This window comes from Notamacropus eugenii, chromosome 5 (genome assembly GCF_028372415.1).
Source record: "Notamacropus eugenii isolate mMacEug1 chromosome 5, mMacEug1.pri_v2, whole genome shotgun sequence".
Taxonomy (NCBI): domain Eukaryota; kingdom Metazoa; phylum Chordata; class Mammalia; order Diprotodontia; family Macropodidae; genus Notamacropus; species Notamacropus eugenii.
Genome location: NC_092876.1, coordinates 163,317,300 through 163,334,303, shown reverse-complemented (window position 1 = coordinate 163,334,303; position 17,004 = coordinate 163,317,300). Strand labels below are relative to the sequence as shown.

The 17,004-nt window shown below is 39.0% G+C and overlaps 1 protein-coding gene across 1 annotated transcript in view; it reads right to left on the bottom strand.

Moving 5' to 3' along the window:
• The window catches only part of CWC15 (CWC15 spliceosome associated protein homolog), a 38,382-nt gene extending 21,620 nt beyond the window's left edge, over window positions 1–16,762 (bottom strand). The window contains exons 1-5 of the mRNA XM_072611306.1: window positions 16,081–16,762; window positions 15,021–15,159; window positions 6,866–6,978; window positions 3,999–4,087; window positions 2,593–2,706 (exon numbers count right to left, since the gene is read on the bottom strand). Coding sequence (XP_072467407.1) covers window positions 2,593–2,706; window positions 3,999–4,087; window positions 6,866–6,978; window positions 15,021–15,151 — 447 coding nt within the window. The 5' untranslated portion in view covers window positions 15,152–15,159; window positions 16,081–16,762. The remainder of the gene's footprint in view (window positions 1–2,592; window positions 2,707–3,998; window positions 4,088–6,865; window positions 6,979–15,020; window positions 15,160–16,080) is intronic.
• Between the last annotated feature and the right edge of the window lie 242 nt (window positions 16,763–17,004).

The window sequence follows — 17,004 nt, the reverse complement described above, 5'->3', positions numbered from 1 at the left end:
AAAGCACACAAAAGACTTGTGTAGATTCAATTACAAAGTGCTCCTTAAAGAATGCTTAACTTAAATAGCTGAAAGAATATGCAGGGCTCAAAGCTGGGTCATGCCATTATAATAAAAATGACAGCATTAACAAAGTTAGTTTGTACTTTTAATGCTATGGCAAACTGTCAAAAGAATAGTTTCAAGAACGTGATGAAATGATGCCAAAGTTTATTTGGAATTTCAAGGGCAATGAGGAAGGGATGTAAGGAGGAGGGGGAAACTGCATTTCTATACCTAAAGCTCTATTGAGGAGCAGTAGTCAACAAAACCATCTGGTATTGGTTGAGAAGTGGAGAGGTGGACCAATGGAGTAGATCACACAAGGAAGAATCAAGAACAGACCTGTACAACCTGTGGCTGCAAAAAATGTAGATGATGTTTTCCTCTACATTTTACATGGGCTGCCCTAAATCCTGTGGCATCCTATAAGTGGCATCCAGGCTGCACAGCTCGTGAAGGCCTGATCAAGAGCAATGGAGCTCAAGAACCATTTCAATAAAGTACATGACTTAGGAGGGAACTCTGATGAAGACTGCTCAGAAAACTGGAATGCAGACTGCCAGAAACTGGACTTAGACCAACACCTTATGCTATTTTGTACATATATTCAACATTATGACCTTGATATTAAGTATAAGGGAAATGAGGGAGAAGCAGATCATAAATCTCTCACAGCTACCAGGAGATGTATTTTTAAGCAAATAAGGGAAAGAGATAATTACAAAGGATAAAACAGGTAACTTTGACTGAAAATGAAAATCTTCTGCACAAATTAATGCACCTAGGATTAAGAAGAGAAGCAGTCAAGCAGTGAAAAATCTTGTATCAAATTTCTCTGATGAAGGTTTGGTATCCAAGATGATAAATAAATATATCTGTAAAACCAAAAGCCATTCTTTAGTAGATAAGTAGTCAAAGGGTACGAACAGAGAGTTCTCAAATGAAAAAATGCTCTGTGAACAACCACATGAAAGAATCCCAAATAAGTGGTGTCAAACTCAAATAGAAATGATGACCATTGAGCCATATGTACAAATATCTGCAAGCTACACATTGACTTTAAAAAAAATAGAATATTATCTACGTTTTGTTGTGTTTTTACTTAGTTTGCTGAGTATTTCCCAATTACATCTCAATCTAGTTTGGGTACATTCAGCAGTGTTATGGGATACTTATTTGATATTGCTCCAAATCATAAATGAAGAGAAATGCAAATCAAAACAACCCTGAGGTTTCACCTCACACTCTACAAACTGGCAAAGATGATAAAGAGAATAATAATAAATTCTGAAGAGGTTGTGGGAAGATAGGCCCACCAGTGTACTGCTGGTGGAGCTGTCCATCAGAACCACCATTTTGGAAAGTAATCTAGAACTATGCAAATAAAGTCTAAAATATCCATTAACCTGGAGATTCCATTACTGGGATTATAGAGGCCATTGATAGGAAAGATGTCCTCAAATACTAGCAAAGAATTAGAAAAAAGTGGATGCTGAGCAAACTGTGGTAAATATATGTAATAGGAATATTACTGCGTTGTAAGAAATTATGAATGTGATGAATGCAGAGAAGTACAGAAGGACTGACATGAACTGTTACGAACTGAAGTAAACAGAGTCAAGAAAGCAATATATACAATGGCTATAACAATGTAAATGGGAAGAATTATGCACAAAATCAAAAGTGAACATTGCAAAATTATAAAGAACAAGTATGGCTCAAAAGAAGAGATATAAGAAGACACTCCCAACTCATACCTCTACAGAAGTGGGAGGTCCACTAGTGTTGCACACTGCACAAAATGACTTTTACCATTTTTTCTGATCTTCAAAAAATTACTATTTGTTATATGGAATGGTTCTCCTGGAGGAGGACAGAGAGAGTGAGTGAAATGGGGGAAACTATAGTGATGTGAAAAACAAAAGACATCAGTAAATACTTATTTTTTCAAAAAAAGAAAACCCAGTGAAGATCAAGTCAGACAACATATTCACTTTTCAAGGTTTATATAAGAATGACTCTCAGGAGAAGGAGGAATAGATATTAGGAAATGAAGGTGATATAAAAACAAAATTTTAAAATAAAACATTTGAAAAATTCTCTCCATTATTAACTCACTTTGTATTTCCTTGTTTGTTTACAAGCTGTATCTCACAATAGAATGTAAATTCCTTACAGACAGCAACTATATTTGCCTTTGTATCCCAAATGCAAAACATAATCCCTTACATACAGTAAGCACTTTAATAAATGTGTGAAATGCTTAATTGAATAGGTCTCCCAACAACTGCCTAGATTCAATGGGACTCTATAGTGATGGTCCTTTTAATAAGGTCAGCACTAGACTAACAAGAACTTTTTTAACATTACCACAGGGATTTATGATATGAAACTAACCAGATTTAGTTTAACAGTTGCTCTAATCCATAATTATAGCAGAGAGAAGAATTCCTAAAAAATATGAAGATGTGGTACTGATTAAATCAATCATTTTTTTCTGTTCTTTGTGACCCAGAGAAAGAAAAAAAAAAAACATGAAGAAATCTGTACCTTTCGGGCTTGTTCTTCAGCTCTTTCTTTTTTTATTTTTTCTAGTTCTGCCAGTAAAGCTGCAGTGTTATCATCATCACTTTCTTCCTCAAAATCCTCATCTTCATCATCTTCCTAAAAAGAACAGACATAATTTAATAGGAATGAAAACTAGAACAAGGATTTGCTACCCTCTCCCCCATATAAATGATCTGCTATTCATCACATCAATGAGAATAGTCTTAATTTTATTTGACAGGGAAGATACACAGACTCATTGTCTGAGCAATAAAACACACCTTCAGAATTTCGAAGGAGATTCTCAAAATATTAATGAATATAATGACAGCAGGTCTAACACTAGGAAAAAAAATAGTAATTCCCTATATGGCAAAAGGCACCAAACAACTGAAAACATTCTTAGTCCAACTACAACTGTTTATAAAACTAAAAGTCAGAAAAATAGGAGAGGCAAAACCCAAGGCAAAATGAAAATAAGACTAAGAAAAGCCAAAGTAATTGTAATTAACTCAAATAGCCCTAAGCTAGGAATTATACAGGCTAAGTATAATCAAAAGTCAAAAAAGGGCTGCTGAATTCTCAGAAGCTAGGCAAGAGACTTTATGATTTCAAACAAACAATCTTTGAACACTTGAGTAAAATTGTTACATATGCTTTTAATCACTATTGGTAACTCAATTTTAGCTAACTTGAGTGAATGCTGAAATATACTCTCTGTTTCAGACTATCCTTGACAGGCCACCCAGAAGACTTTTCTTCCATGTCCTGTGGACAACTATTTAAACTGTAAAGCAAGTTAATTATAATACTGTATGCATATGCAACATTAGACTCCAATTTATTTTTTAATGTAATTCAAGGGCAAACTAAAAAACCCAAAAAAACAAAAATCTTAGGCTGAGCTTCCCAGAAGACTATCAGGTACTTCTATAATCAGAATTCAAAACACTAGACAAGAGTATTCCATAGACCTCAGGTTTAACTGGAGGAGTTTCAAAAAGTGAGGTTTTCAGTGAAGCATGCTTGGATGTGGAACCTTCTTTTTTGTTTCATCAGGGATCATAACTGCTAACCTTCAAATTTTGATTACGTACAGACTAACTTGAAGAAAGGTTATTTGAAACTGAATTTTTCTCCTATACCTCTTAGGAAGGAAAGAAAGTTATTTTAAAAAAAATATCTTATAACCTTTAAAAGTTCTTTTAGTCCCAAGTCTCAAAGGATGGTTTCAATTTCAAAATGTCCTAAACAGTTGGTAATGATTTAAGGACTAAATGTTTGGAAAGAGAGAAATAAAAATATCTACATAATCTTTTCAGGCAAATGAATAGAAATTAAGTATTCCTAGAAAATGTACGAGTAGAAATGCTTCTGAACAACAAAAGGAAGTCAAAGAGAATACCCACATCTGTTAGGGGATCATCTGCATCAAGGTTGGCTGCAGGAATCTGATCTAATCGAGGTTTCTTAGACACAGAAGATGAGGTTGTGTGCTCTGGGGGGAAAAAAATCACAAAGATTACTGAAACAAGAATGGAAACAACCAGTTCATTCTGTTCTCACCAAAAGCTAAAACAAGTTAGTCAATCTGATGACTTCCAGAGATCTTGTGCTTTGGATACAAGCCTACACAAGTCATTCTTTCATTTATTAAAGTCCTTATTATTTTCAACTAATGACACTACACACTGGGTGAGATATCAAAATAAATAAGATAGTCCCACTCACTTATCAAGAGTTCACAATTCAGGAGGGATGCTAAAATACAAATACGTAAGAAAAGTACAAAACACAGACCAATATTCTATGAAGGCAGTGATCACTCCCTGATTCACTGATTTTTTTTGGGGGGGGGGGCGTGATAGGGAAGGAGAGAGGAGGGTAGGAGGTTAAGCAGATGACTAGGTACCTTTAGACTCAAAGACGCATCTATTATGTCAAAAAAGCCACTGAAAGCATGAGATAAAGTGAATAAATACTGTCATGGCTATTAACTTCTGAAGAACTTTCAACATCCAATAGTTACAAATAGTACCACCACCTCCCCTAACCTCTCACCTCTTCCCCCACTGCTCTAAGAGGCTTCCAACAACCCTCAGTAACTGACAACATGATGGTTGCAAGAAATTTTCAGATTCCATTAGGATCAAAGACTTAGAGCTAGGAGGTACCTGTAGAGATAATCTACGCCAATGTTCTTTACTAAAAGAAATTTGTCCCTACAAAGAAGATAAAAAGTAGGGTTCACTTTCTATCTTCTGCTACATTTCACAGAAGTCTCAAGGTAAGTTACAGTAAATAAACTAGTCAGATTAAAAATGAAATTTAACTTATAATGCTTCAGAAAATTAAGATAATACTTAGCGTTAATGAACTATGACAATTCCTGACTACCTTATCTAAGACAATTTAACTACTAAATCTAATAGCTTTTTCAGTCATCATCTTCTCCCTTTCTCTGCAGTTTTTGACACTTAACCCCCTCCTTTCTAAATTTATGGCACATTTTTTGAGTTCCAAGCTGTCTCCCTCCCTCCTCCCAAATATTGGAGAAGGACAACATTTGATACAAACATGTATATGGAACCATATGATAAATGTTTCCATATAGCAGTTCTTTATCTGGAAATAGATAGCATTTTCCTTCTTAAGTCCTTCATTGTTGATTTGAATGGTCATATTACTCAGAGTAGCTTAGTCATTCAAACCTTATTGCTGTTACTGTATACAATGTACTCTTGGTTTTGCTAGTTTCATTCTGCATTTCATGCAACTCTTTCCATGTTTTTCTAGAGCCAACCTACTCATCTTTTCTTATATAACAGTAGTATTCCACCACAATCATGTATCACAGCTTATTCAGCCATTCCCCAACTAATGAGGTATCCCCTCAATTTCCAATTCTTTGCCACTCTAAAGAGATCTGCTATGAAAGTTTTATAACACATAGGTTCTTTTCCTTTTTCCCTGATCACCTTGGAAAACAAAGCTAACAATGGCATTGCTGAGTCAAAGAATGTACACAGTTTTGTAACTCTTCTTCTAAATTGCTCTCCAAAATGGATGGATCAGTTTACCATTCTACCAATAGTGCATGAGTGTTCCAATTTTTCCACATCCCCTCTGGCATGTCTCATTTTCCTCTTCTGTCACTTTTAGCAATTTGATAGGTGTGAGATGGTACCTCAGAGATGTTTTAATTTGCATTTCTATAATAGCTTTTTCAGTCTTCAACCTCCCTCTCTGCAGTTTTTGACATTTAACCACTTCTTTCTGGATACACCCTCTTCCCTTGGCTTCCATGGTATTCCTCTTTCTCCATCTACCTGTAATCCTCCTAGGGCTCAAATCTGAACATGCCATTGCTAAGTTCCAAAACCTTCAATGGCTTCCACTTGACTTAGCCTGACATTTACAGGCCTCCAAAGTCTGGCTCCAACCTACTTTTTCCAGTGTTATTTCAAATCATTTCCATTCATGCACACTATATTCCCACCATAAGGCATAACCAGCTATTCAGTCAGTCAGCCAAAAAATATTTATTTATATCTATTTTGTGCCACACACTGGGCTAAGCACTGAGAATACAAAAAGAGGTAAGATAGTCCCTATCCTCAAGGAGCTTACAATCTATTGGAAAGTCAGCTCAACTGATCTTTATAATAACCCTAGGAGGTAGGCACTCTTCTATCCCCATTTTACAGTTGAAGAAACTGAGGAAGGCAGAGGTTAAGTGACCTGGACCAGGTCAAACATGTACTAAGTGTGGGAGGTCACATTTCAACTCAGGTTGTCCTGACTTCAGGCCCAGCACGATGGTATTCACTGTGCCACCTCACTGCTTCTATTCCCAAATTACTCTTCCATCTCCTGCTCCTGAATTTGCTCAGCTGTACCACCCATGCCTGGCATGCTGTTTCTCTACTCTGATACCTTTCAAATCCTTCAAGGTCCAGCTCAGGTGTCCACTCAACAGGGAAGTGTTTTCTTTGCTTCTTTAAATTACCTTGAATTTATTCCAGCATAGATTGCATTCCCTAGCAAAATATTCCTTGAGAGGAGGGCCATTTTTGTCATTGTTTCCTATCCTAATTGCCTAGCACTGTACCTTACACATAGCAGGCTCTGAATGAATGTTTGCTAAATTATCTGACATGCTCAGAAATGTCAAGGCTATTGAAGTAACCTGACTAAAAATGCTTCATGCCATGATGTTTTTTAAACAGACAAATATCTTATAATAGTTTATAAGTATCCAAAATAATTCAGGTACCTCTAGTTGGACGATCTCTGTTTTTTTCTCTTGCAGCAACTCTTTCTCTCTCTTCTAGTTCTCGCCTGAAATCACGGTTGCGAACCTCTTCTGGAGCATCCTGAGTAGTTTGTCTAACACAGAAATAAAATGGAAACATGAAGACTTTAAAAAAATGAAAGCTTGTTTACAAACCCAGCAGTAAAATAGTTTTGAATCTAAGACAACTTGAGAAGAATGTTTCATTTGATAATGCACGGGTAGGTGGAGAACTACTGAGGAAATTAAATCAAAGATGTAGACTGAAATGAGTAGAACCAGAACAATTTACTACAATACTGTAAAGAAAAATACTTTGAAAAACTAAAGAAATCTGATCAATGCAATGACCCGTCACTGTTGGGGAGGATCAGTGATGAAGTAGGCTGCCTACAACCTGAGGGAGGGTTAGACAATTCAGGAGAAAACCGAAATACTAATTTCTGTATATGGCCAATGTGTGGATTTGTTTTGCTTGACTATGCTTATTTGTTATGAAATAGGATGTTTTGTTTTTTAGTTTGCGAGGGAAAAGGAGATGAAAAAGAAAAGTTCATTGTAGCATTTTTTTAAATACACAGAAGAGAACAGGAGGTTCAGAATAAGACAGATAAACAGATTTAAATGAATACACTGAATTTATTCTATTCTTATCTATTCTTAGACGTTACATAACAGATTGTGGCTTTGTTTAAAATCTTTTCTATGTATATGGAAATGCTCAACACATAGATTAAACTGGAAGGAGAAAAAAATCAGACTACACCTGTTAATATTTTTACAGCGAGTTATTTTCATTAGAAATAAAAAAAAAAATAAACAAAAAATTAGGAATAAAAAAAATTCCAAAAAAACCACCCCAAAAAACTCTACCCCAGAACGCAAAATATTAATTGAGGAAGCAGTATAAGTAATTAAGATTTCAAGAGTGCCTCAACTTGACCAAATATATACAGAAGAAAGCTACATAAAGGCAAAATAATTTCAAAGGTACTCAGACACTAATGAGATAGTTCAAGATCTCAAAGAGGAAACGTTAAAAAAAATGGGAAAGATCATAGGCAATATTATTTCCCCTGTAAAAAGACTATCAAAAGACATTAGCAACTCCTGTCTATGATGCTTAATTTCTCATGTCTATAAAATCTTTCTGAGAATGGTCTACTCATTGAGTTTATTTTTGATGCGATATGAAACAGTTTAAGTACTACTGAAAGGGAATATTTGTAGATTCTTTTTTATAGCAGATTACAGCCACACAACTAAGATACTGAGATGCTAAAATTTGTATGTTGCTTATTGATTAAAAAAAGGGTGTTTGTAGAATAAAATGCAGCCTCAAAAGTTTGTCTCCCATAATATGTCTCCCACAAACAAGATCATTTTATACATGAAAATGTATAGCAATATTAAAATGCTATGAAAATGTCAATTATTAGTTTTGCAGGATCTGGAGCCTACAAGTACCTTAGAGATCATCTAGTAGACCCCTTTATTTTACAAAGAAATTAAGAATCAAAGAAGAGAAATGAAGTTAATGTCCAATGTACTAAAAATAGAAGACCTGAAACTAAAACCAGGTACTCCAATTCCAAATCTAGCAATCTATCCACTACACCAGAGAGTAGGCTGATCATAACTGGACATATCATAGCAGAGATCATACCTGGGAAGCTTCATAGCACTTTCACAATGATCCCAAGCTGCTTACTTTGTCAAAATCCTATATTTTTTAAAGTTAATATTCTCTAAGTGGTAACATAGGACTACAAATTACAGAACACCAAATCTCTGAAGAATGATAATTGAGAGCAATACAAAACTGCCTATCAACAGGCTGCATTACATTAGAGAAGAATATTCCAGCTTCAGAATGTGGCATTAAAACATCACCAAGAATATGTACTACCAGAAAAGTGGGTCAATTACGAAATAAGAGCAAGGAATAGTGGACAGAGAGCACACTGGTAAATACAAATTATTAAAAGAAACAGGGGGCGGAGCCAAGATGGCGAAGTAGAAAGACGCACATACACATAGCTCCGAACCCACAAACCACAGAACGGCAGAGGAGACTAACCCAGGGCAAATTCTGCACCCAGAGACCATGGAATATTGGAGCGAGGGAGATTTCTGTTCCAGAGAGACCTGCAAACCTCTTGCGGGGGGTCCTTTGCGCCGGGGACTAGGCGCCGGGGCGGGAAGAGGAGAGCAGCCCTGCCGCGGCAGCGACACCGTGGGAAAGAGATCCAGCGGCCACGCGGGTCCCCCCACCCACAGAGGGACCTGCAAACCTCTCGCAAAGGGTCCGTTGCGCTGCAGACACGGTGCCCCGCCCGGACCTGCGGCGGCTCCGAGAGACAAAGTTCTGAGAGGGATCCGGAGGCGGGATCTTCAGCAGCTGCACAGGCCCCCCACCAACAGGTGACTGACGGGGGTAGGTGAGAGAGTCTCTTTGGCGGGTTGAGAGGGGAGCGAGGTGCCCCCATAGCTCGGGCCCCCCCGGGAGGTGGGGGCTGAGAGGCGGCTGCAGACAGGGGCTCCCCAAGCGGGCGGGAGCCTGGATCCATTGTGGAAGGTCTGTGCATAAACCCCCTGAGGGAATTGAGCCAGAGAGGCGGCCCTGCCCCGGACCTCAGCACCTGAGCCTAATTTAACACTGAATAACAGCCCTGCCCCCGCCAAAAATCCTAAGGCGGGAAGCAGCATTTGAATCTTAGTCCCCAAACACTGGCTGGGAGGACCAGGAGGCGAGGTGGGTGTGAGGAGAACATTCAGAGGTCAGGCCACTGGTTGGAGAAAATGCCAAGAAAAGGGAAAAGAAATAAAACTATTGAAGGGTACTTTATTGGAGAAAAATCACTTCCTCCCTTCCTTTCTGATGGGGAGGAACAAGGCTTGCCATCAGGCAAAGACACAGAAATCGAGGACTCTGTGCCCCAGCCCACCCAATGGGCTCGGGCCATGGAAGAGCTCAAGAGGAATTTTGAAAATCAAGTTAGAGAGGTGGAGGAAAGACTGGGAAGGGAAATGAGAGGGATAAGGGAGAAGCATGAAAAACAGATCAGCTCCCTGCTAAAGAAGAACCAAAAAAATCTTGAAGAAATTGGCACCTTGAGAACTAGCCTAACTCAGATGGCAAGGGAGGTGCAAGGGGCCAATGAGGAGAAGAATGCTTTCAAAAGCAGAATCAACCAAATGGAAAAGGAGATTCAAAAGCTTAATGAAGAAAATAGATCTCTCAAATCTGGAATGGTACAGATGGAAGCTTTGGACTTTTCGAGAAAGACAGATATCTCAGAACATACCGCGCAGATTCGAAAAATGGAAGATAATGTGAAATATCTTATTGGAAAAACAACTGACCTGGAAAATAGAATCAGGAGAGACAATGTAAAAATTCTGGGTCTACCTGAAAACCATGATCAAAAGAAGAGCCTAGACATCATCCTCCACGAGATTATCAAGGAAAACTGCCCTGAGATTCTAGAACCAGAAGGCAAAATAAATATTCAAGGAATCTGCAGAACACCGCATGAAAGAGATCCAAAGAGAGAAACTCCTAGGAGCATTGTGGCCAAATTCCAGAATTCCCAGGTGAAGGAGAAAATATTGCAAGCAGCTAGAAAGAAACAATTCAAGTATTGTGGAAATACAATCAGGATAGTACAAGATCTGGCACCTTCTACATTGAGGGATAGAAGGGAATGGAATAGGATATTCCAGAAGTCAAAGGAACTAGGACTGAAGCCAAGAATCACCTACCCAGCAAAACTGAGTATAATACTTCAGGAGAAAAAATGGTCTTTCAATGAAATAGAAGACTTTCAAATTTTCCTGATGAAAAGACCAGAGCTGGAAAGAAAATTTGACTTTCTAACACAAGAATGAAGAGAACCATAAAAAGGCGAACAGCAAAGAGAAATCATAAGGGACTTACTAAAGTTGAACTGTTTACATTCCTACATGGAAAGACAATATTTATAACTCTTGAAACATTTCAGTATCTGGGTACTGGGTGGGAGTACACACACACACACACATGCACACACGCACACATACATAGAGACAGAGTGCACAGAGTGAATTGAAGAGGATGGGATCATATACTAAAAAAAAAAAAAATGAAATCAAGCAGTGAGAGAAATATTGGGAGGAGAAAGGGAGAAGTTATATGGGGCAAATTATCTCTCATAAAAGAGGCAAGCAAAAGACTTATTAGTGGTGGGATAAAGAGGGGAGGCAAGAGAAAAACATGAGATCTACTCTCATCACATTCCACTAAAGGAAAGAATATAATGCACACTCATTCTGATAGGAAAACCTATCTCATAATACAGGAGAGTGGGGGACAGGGGCACAAGCAGGAAGGGGGGGAGGATAGAGGGGAGGGTAGGGGAGGAGAATGCAATACGATGTCGACACTCATGGGGAGGGAAAGGACCATAAGAAAATAGAAGTAATGGGGGACAGGACAGGATGGAGGGAAATATAGTTAGTCTTATACAACACAATTAGTATGGAAATCATTTGCAAAACTAAACAGATATGGCCTGTATTGAACTGCCTGTCTTACAAGGGGAAGGGGTAGAGAGGGAGGGAGCTAAAGAAATTGGAACTCAAAGTGTTAGGACCAAATGTAATGTTCTTACCACTGGGTAACAAGAAACACAGGTTAAGGGGTCAAGAAAGCTATCCGGCCCTACAGGACAAAAGAGAAGATGGAGACAAGGGCAGGGAGGGAGGATAGAGGAGAGAGCAGATAGGTCACAGGGGCAATTAGAAAACTTGGGTCTGGGGGGGGAGGGGGAAAAAAGGGGAGAAAATTTGTAACCCAAAATTAAAAGTTTAATAAAAAAAAAAAAAAAAGAAACAGAAAAAGTCCTCTGGCAGACTGGCTATTTGTTCTTTGGTCCATATGTAAGGTAAGACAATAACACATAGAACAAGAATTGTACAAGATAAGGTATGCCTAGGATATACTGTTCCAATATTCCATGATGAGGAAATCATAAATTCAATGAAACACTGAAGTATGAAATAGATGTCCATCTCTGAAGATGGAAAGAGGAAGAGAGCAAATTTTAAGTTCTTTTTGGTGCAATTTGTTCTTCAAATTTGTCAGCTATTCTCTTCACTAAGTTGCCTTTTTCTGGTATATCTGTCTTCATAAAGACTACTTGGTACATGAAGAATACAATTTTTCAAAAAGAAATTAGTCTTAAGCATAATAAGGCTGAGAGAATTTCTACATTAAAGTTATTACACATATGACAAAGTATTTTATGATATTCTATATACTGATTTTTCATCTAGGATTTATTCATATATTTTGAAATCTAGGCATAAAAGTAAACTTTTAAAAAGTATGGATTATTCTTATCCCCTGTGCTACTTAAGGATTCATTTCTTGCAACTTCTCCATATACTTGTAGTCAAATATTATATTTCTTCAAAGTGGCATCAGACTAACAATACTTTGCTATCAACTGTGTAGAAAGTGTTATAGCAGGAACAAAGGCTTATGAAGCATTCGAAAACTATACTCAAAGAGGAAAGAAAGTTCAAACAAAACTACATAAAAATATAAGTGAACACCACTTAAGCACAAACAACTACACATGTATTGTATTAAGGAATATAGTAGTTAGTGGTTGAAGATGAACAGAATTGAGTCTAGAAGAATCTCATAAAGTGATTGAAGTTTTGAAAGAAGTTGTTAAAATGGATAAGCACATGAGGTAAGAGAATAAATAGTGGGCAAAAGAATCTTCAAGGAAGAGAATGGTGTGTGCAATAGCACTGTGTTGTAGCGTGGAAGAGGGCTATCCTTACATTCATAAAAACCTGGATTGTCACCTGACACTTAAGTGTGTAACTGCGGAAAAGTTGCTTAAACTCTGGAGTCTCAGTTTCCTCGTGTGGGTTAATAATGCCATATTTCTCACAGGGCTGTTGTGAGGTTTAAATGAAATATCTGTAAACGACTTTGCAAAAATTAAGATTGCATGCAAATGTAAGCTATCATTATTGGCATTTCATTCTCATCTTCTTCAAGAGGCTTAAGATAGATAAATCATTATGATATTATTCTTTAATATTTACTGTTCCACATATTATTGCACAGGTAAATAAAATAACTGCTCTCTGTAATGAAATAAAAATATCTAGATGTAAACTTAGCATCTACAGGCTCAATGAAAGCATCCTTGATACAATCCTAATAGCCAATAGGACAACAGGCATGGTACATTAACTCATGTTCCCACATACATACTCTGCCTTCTCTCGGTATTTTGAAAGTCTTTCATTCCATGTAGTTTACAGATTTGGTGACAGTTATTGAAAACACCATTCTTAACTTTTTATACATCTATAACAATTATGTCTAGGTGATTTAAAGACAAGTTTGGTTTGTGACAATGTTCCAATTTCAGTCTAATTTCCTGATTGAGCTCTCCCTGTTTTGAGGTATTTGTTGTATAGACTTAATTTATGTTAGTCTATGTTAGTCTACTTTATGTTAGATAATAGCTCCAGATGTATATAATTCTAGCCATCAAGTCATGTCATACTAGGCATAAGGCAGGAGCTAAATTTTTACAACTCGAAAAATGTTTCATAATTTCTATTGTTTCCTTAATTGATTACTACTATGTCTGAGCTCCTTAAAGATAATCCTTGTGTCATTTCTGATGGCACTGACCTGGACTGCTATCATAAATTCCTCCACCTGTTCAAACAAAACCACAACTAAATCATCTGTTTAATGCTTCTTTGTCAATATGTTGTTGGTTAAGGCAGAATCTCGGTGGATATCTTCTGTGACATTTTTCTGATTCTCTTCTTGGATCTTAGCCATTTCAAACAATCCCTCTAGAGGTTATCCATTTTCAGTTTTACTGAACAAAACTAATGGCATTGACTATAGTGCCCAGTGAAGTAATGTCTGCTTGGTCTAAAAATATTTCTGTAGCTTTTAGACTTGATTATTATGTGCTTTAAGAATGTTTATCAATCTCTGTCCTTCTTGGAGAGGCAGCATGAATCTCTTTCTATAGCTACCTTACAGTGATGGATCCTATGTTTCATTAACATTGTAGAGGATGTGTTAGGATACTTTTCAAACCTGTTACGACCATTTCGAAGTTCCAGAAGTGTATATTAAGACTGGCACTGAGTAGGTATTAATTGCTCTTAATGTATTATTCTGATTCTACTTTAATTTCATGATTCCAGCAAGTCTCAACATGGTCACATCTGTCTCCTTGATTATCTTTTATGCTCAACACATCTTGCTTTGAGAAAACTAAAGCATTAGTAGGTGTCACCTTTATACTTGACCTCTGGATTCAATCTGAATCTAGCTTTTCTTGGCATACACTCATTGTATTTAAATGACTATTATCTTATTCATCTCATTTATGGAGTTTAGACAGTAATGATTATTTTTTTATTGTAGAGTATAGAAAAGGGTAAAGCAAGTAATATGAGATGGGGAGTGAATATATTTGAATGCCTGAAACTCAAATTACAAGCCAGGGTATTAGCACAAAGACATTATAGGTAAGAGATTCATATGGGTGCTTAAAAACCCATTACAATACTTCAAGGTCTAAATGCATGTGTGAGGTACTTGGGATACCTGGAGTCTGATTTTTGATCAGTAAGTAATCAGGAGTATAATGATGAAAATAAAGTTCAAAATCAAAAAAGTTCTTGCTACTACTGGTAGGATGGACTAAATGCAAGGACACTAATTAAATATGCTTGAATTTACGTACAGTGTCAAGTCAGGCCATGTTTAGCAGGAAAGAAAAACTTAATCTCAATTAGATATGAGGACCATAAAAAACACAATCTCATGGCACAGAAGAGTTTTATGATCATCATGTCTGTGCGTTGACACAGACATAGTTGTGTTTATGTGCCTGTGTACCCAACACTAAAAAAAAATTTTCATTATACATTAAAGAATGAAATTTATGTCAATGTTCATATTTTATTGCTAATTCTCTGGTAACTGACATATATAGCAACACCCTATTATCCAGAAGAGGTCGTTACAGAACCCCATACAAAATTTCTTCTGCCTTTTAAGAAAAACTCTCTACAAGAAACATTTAGTCATTATTACCTGTATTTAATTTTCGTATGAGAAGGTAGATCTCTGCTTGAATACTGCTTTGAAAGCTGACTCAAATCCCCTTCCCCTTTCCCTCTTCCACCTCTTGCAGGTTCAAATGTAGGCCTTGCCGCTGTGGTCATCTTCGAGGCTTCATGGATATACAATTATATTCAGTCACATGTCCATACTTAAGAAAATTATTAGTTTTAAAAACAGTTAAAATCCTATGCAAAAGAGCTTTCAAAATTCATTTAACTGAACGCATCACCACCATCCCCTTTTCTGTAACTTTTTCTATCTGTACCTTTATTGAAAGACCATAAACATCACCACGGCACGTAGACTGTGAGAACACCCTCGCCCCCCAAACAATGACCTACCATAGCAAATTACAAGTCCTGGGAAGGTGAGGAAGCGATCATTCTTAGGGCCACAAGCCTTGGCAAGTAGTACTGGCTTTCTCATCTCCATCAGACTCAGGGAGGCAGGCAGGGCTGCGCAAGGTCTCCGGCCTCACCTTCTGGGTCGAGGGGCCAGATACGGCTCAGGACGGCCTGCGGTGGCCCAGAAGGCCGTGGGGCACCTAGGGTCTTTTTGGGTTTTTTTCTATTTTTAAAGTTTATTGCCCCAAATGAGCATGCAGCTCATAACGATGTGGCACGAATTGGTTATGTTTTCTTTTGTAAATTCTAACTTTCCAGCCAAGGTCTCCATGTTCCAGACGTCAACAATACAAAAGAAGATACCCCAGAGTCGGCCCTCAAGAGGCTTACGCAGTAATGGGGGGTGAGGGCGGCAGGGCCCCCGGTAACTAATGCAAAAGGGAGACTCGGGGAAGTACCACCGGAAATCCGAGGAGACCCGGGGACGGACAGCAAAGGCGAAAGCGCCAGCAGCATCCCGAGCCCGGGCCTTCCCTTCACACCCGACCCCGGGGCCCTAGAACCCGTGCGGCTTGGCTTCTCCCTTCAGCTCTCCTGCCTCTCCACATCTCCCAGCCCCACTGCTCCCCAAAAAACTCTTTTTTTCCCCGTGAGCTAAAGAGAGAGAGGTCTCTGGAATCACTTACTTCAGGTCCCACGGCCCTCCGATATTATGCCAGCACCATTACTCCTCCACCTTCCCACAACTCTCCGCGCCGGGACCCCCAAAGAGCATAGAGTTTGAAAACAACTCGACTCTCTTTTACCGGAAAAGAAAAACAAGGTGGCGGAGACGCGCTTAACGGAAGGCGTCATATGACCAAAGCCAACAGCCAATCGTCGGGGAGAAAGGCCGCCGACGGGGCGGGAATAGAAGCGGAAGTCGCTAGGACGCCCGGGAGAGGCAAGCCAGAGCCCGCCCTTTCCGGTTAACTGTAGGTCGGCTGGCCAACAGTCATTCATCCAGTTCTTTGCTAGGCTCTTTCTTCCTCACACTCTTCTCTCCAAAGGCTTCTTCCCTTCCACCTCGCCCCAGCTCTCTTTGTCCTTGCCCTGCGCGGAGCCAGACGGAAGGAAGCCATGACTTGTGGACGGCGCCGCCCTCGTGTGGCCGCCAGGGGTCGACTATGAGTCCCTTGGCCTGCCTGAGGGGGACGCGGCTCCCCAGGCCTGGGCCGCCCGTTTTCTCCCTATGCAGCCGGACCGATACTTTTTTGACAAACAAAAGAGCTTCCCTGAACCCGAGGAGAGAGCCGTCGAAGGTGTCTCTGGGGAGACGGAAAAGGAGGTGGGCGAGTCGTGTGTCACTGCTTGACCCCTTAGGTGCCCCTTTGGTATCCGGGCAACGACTGGGAAACTAGAAGCCCCCTGCCCCTGGCCTCCCCATCTGCCTTAAGTCCGCGGACCAGGGCCAGAGCCCGGCCGGATGAGAGGCTTTGGAATGGGCTGTGATGAGGATGCCTGAAGGGCAGGGGAGAGAGCTGCCCAAGTCCGGGGGAGAAGATACCCAGGGCCGTAGGTTTCTTGAGTCCCTCGTGTCGCTCTTGTAAATACATTACCCTGTAAATAGA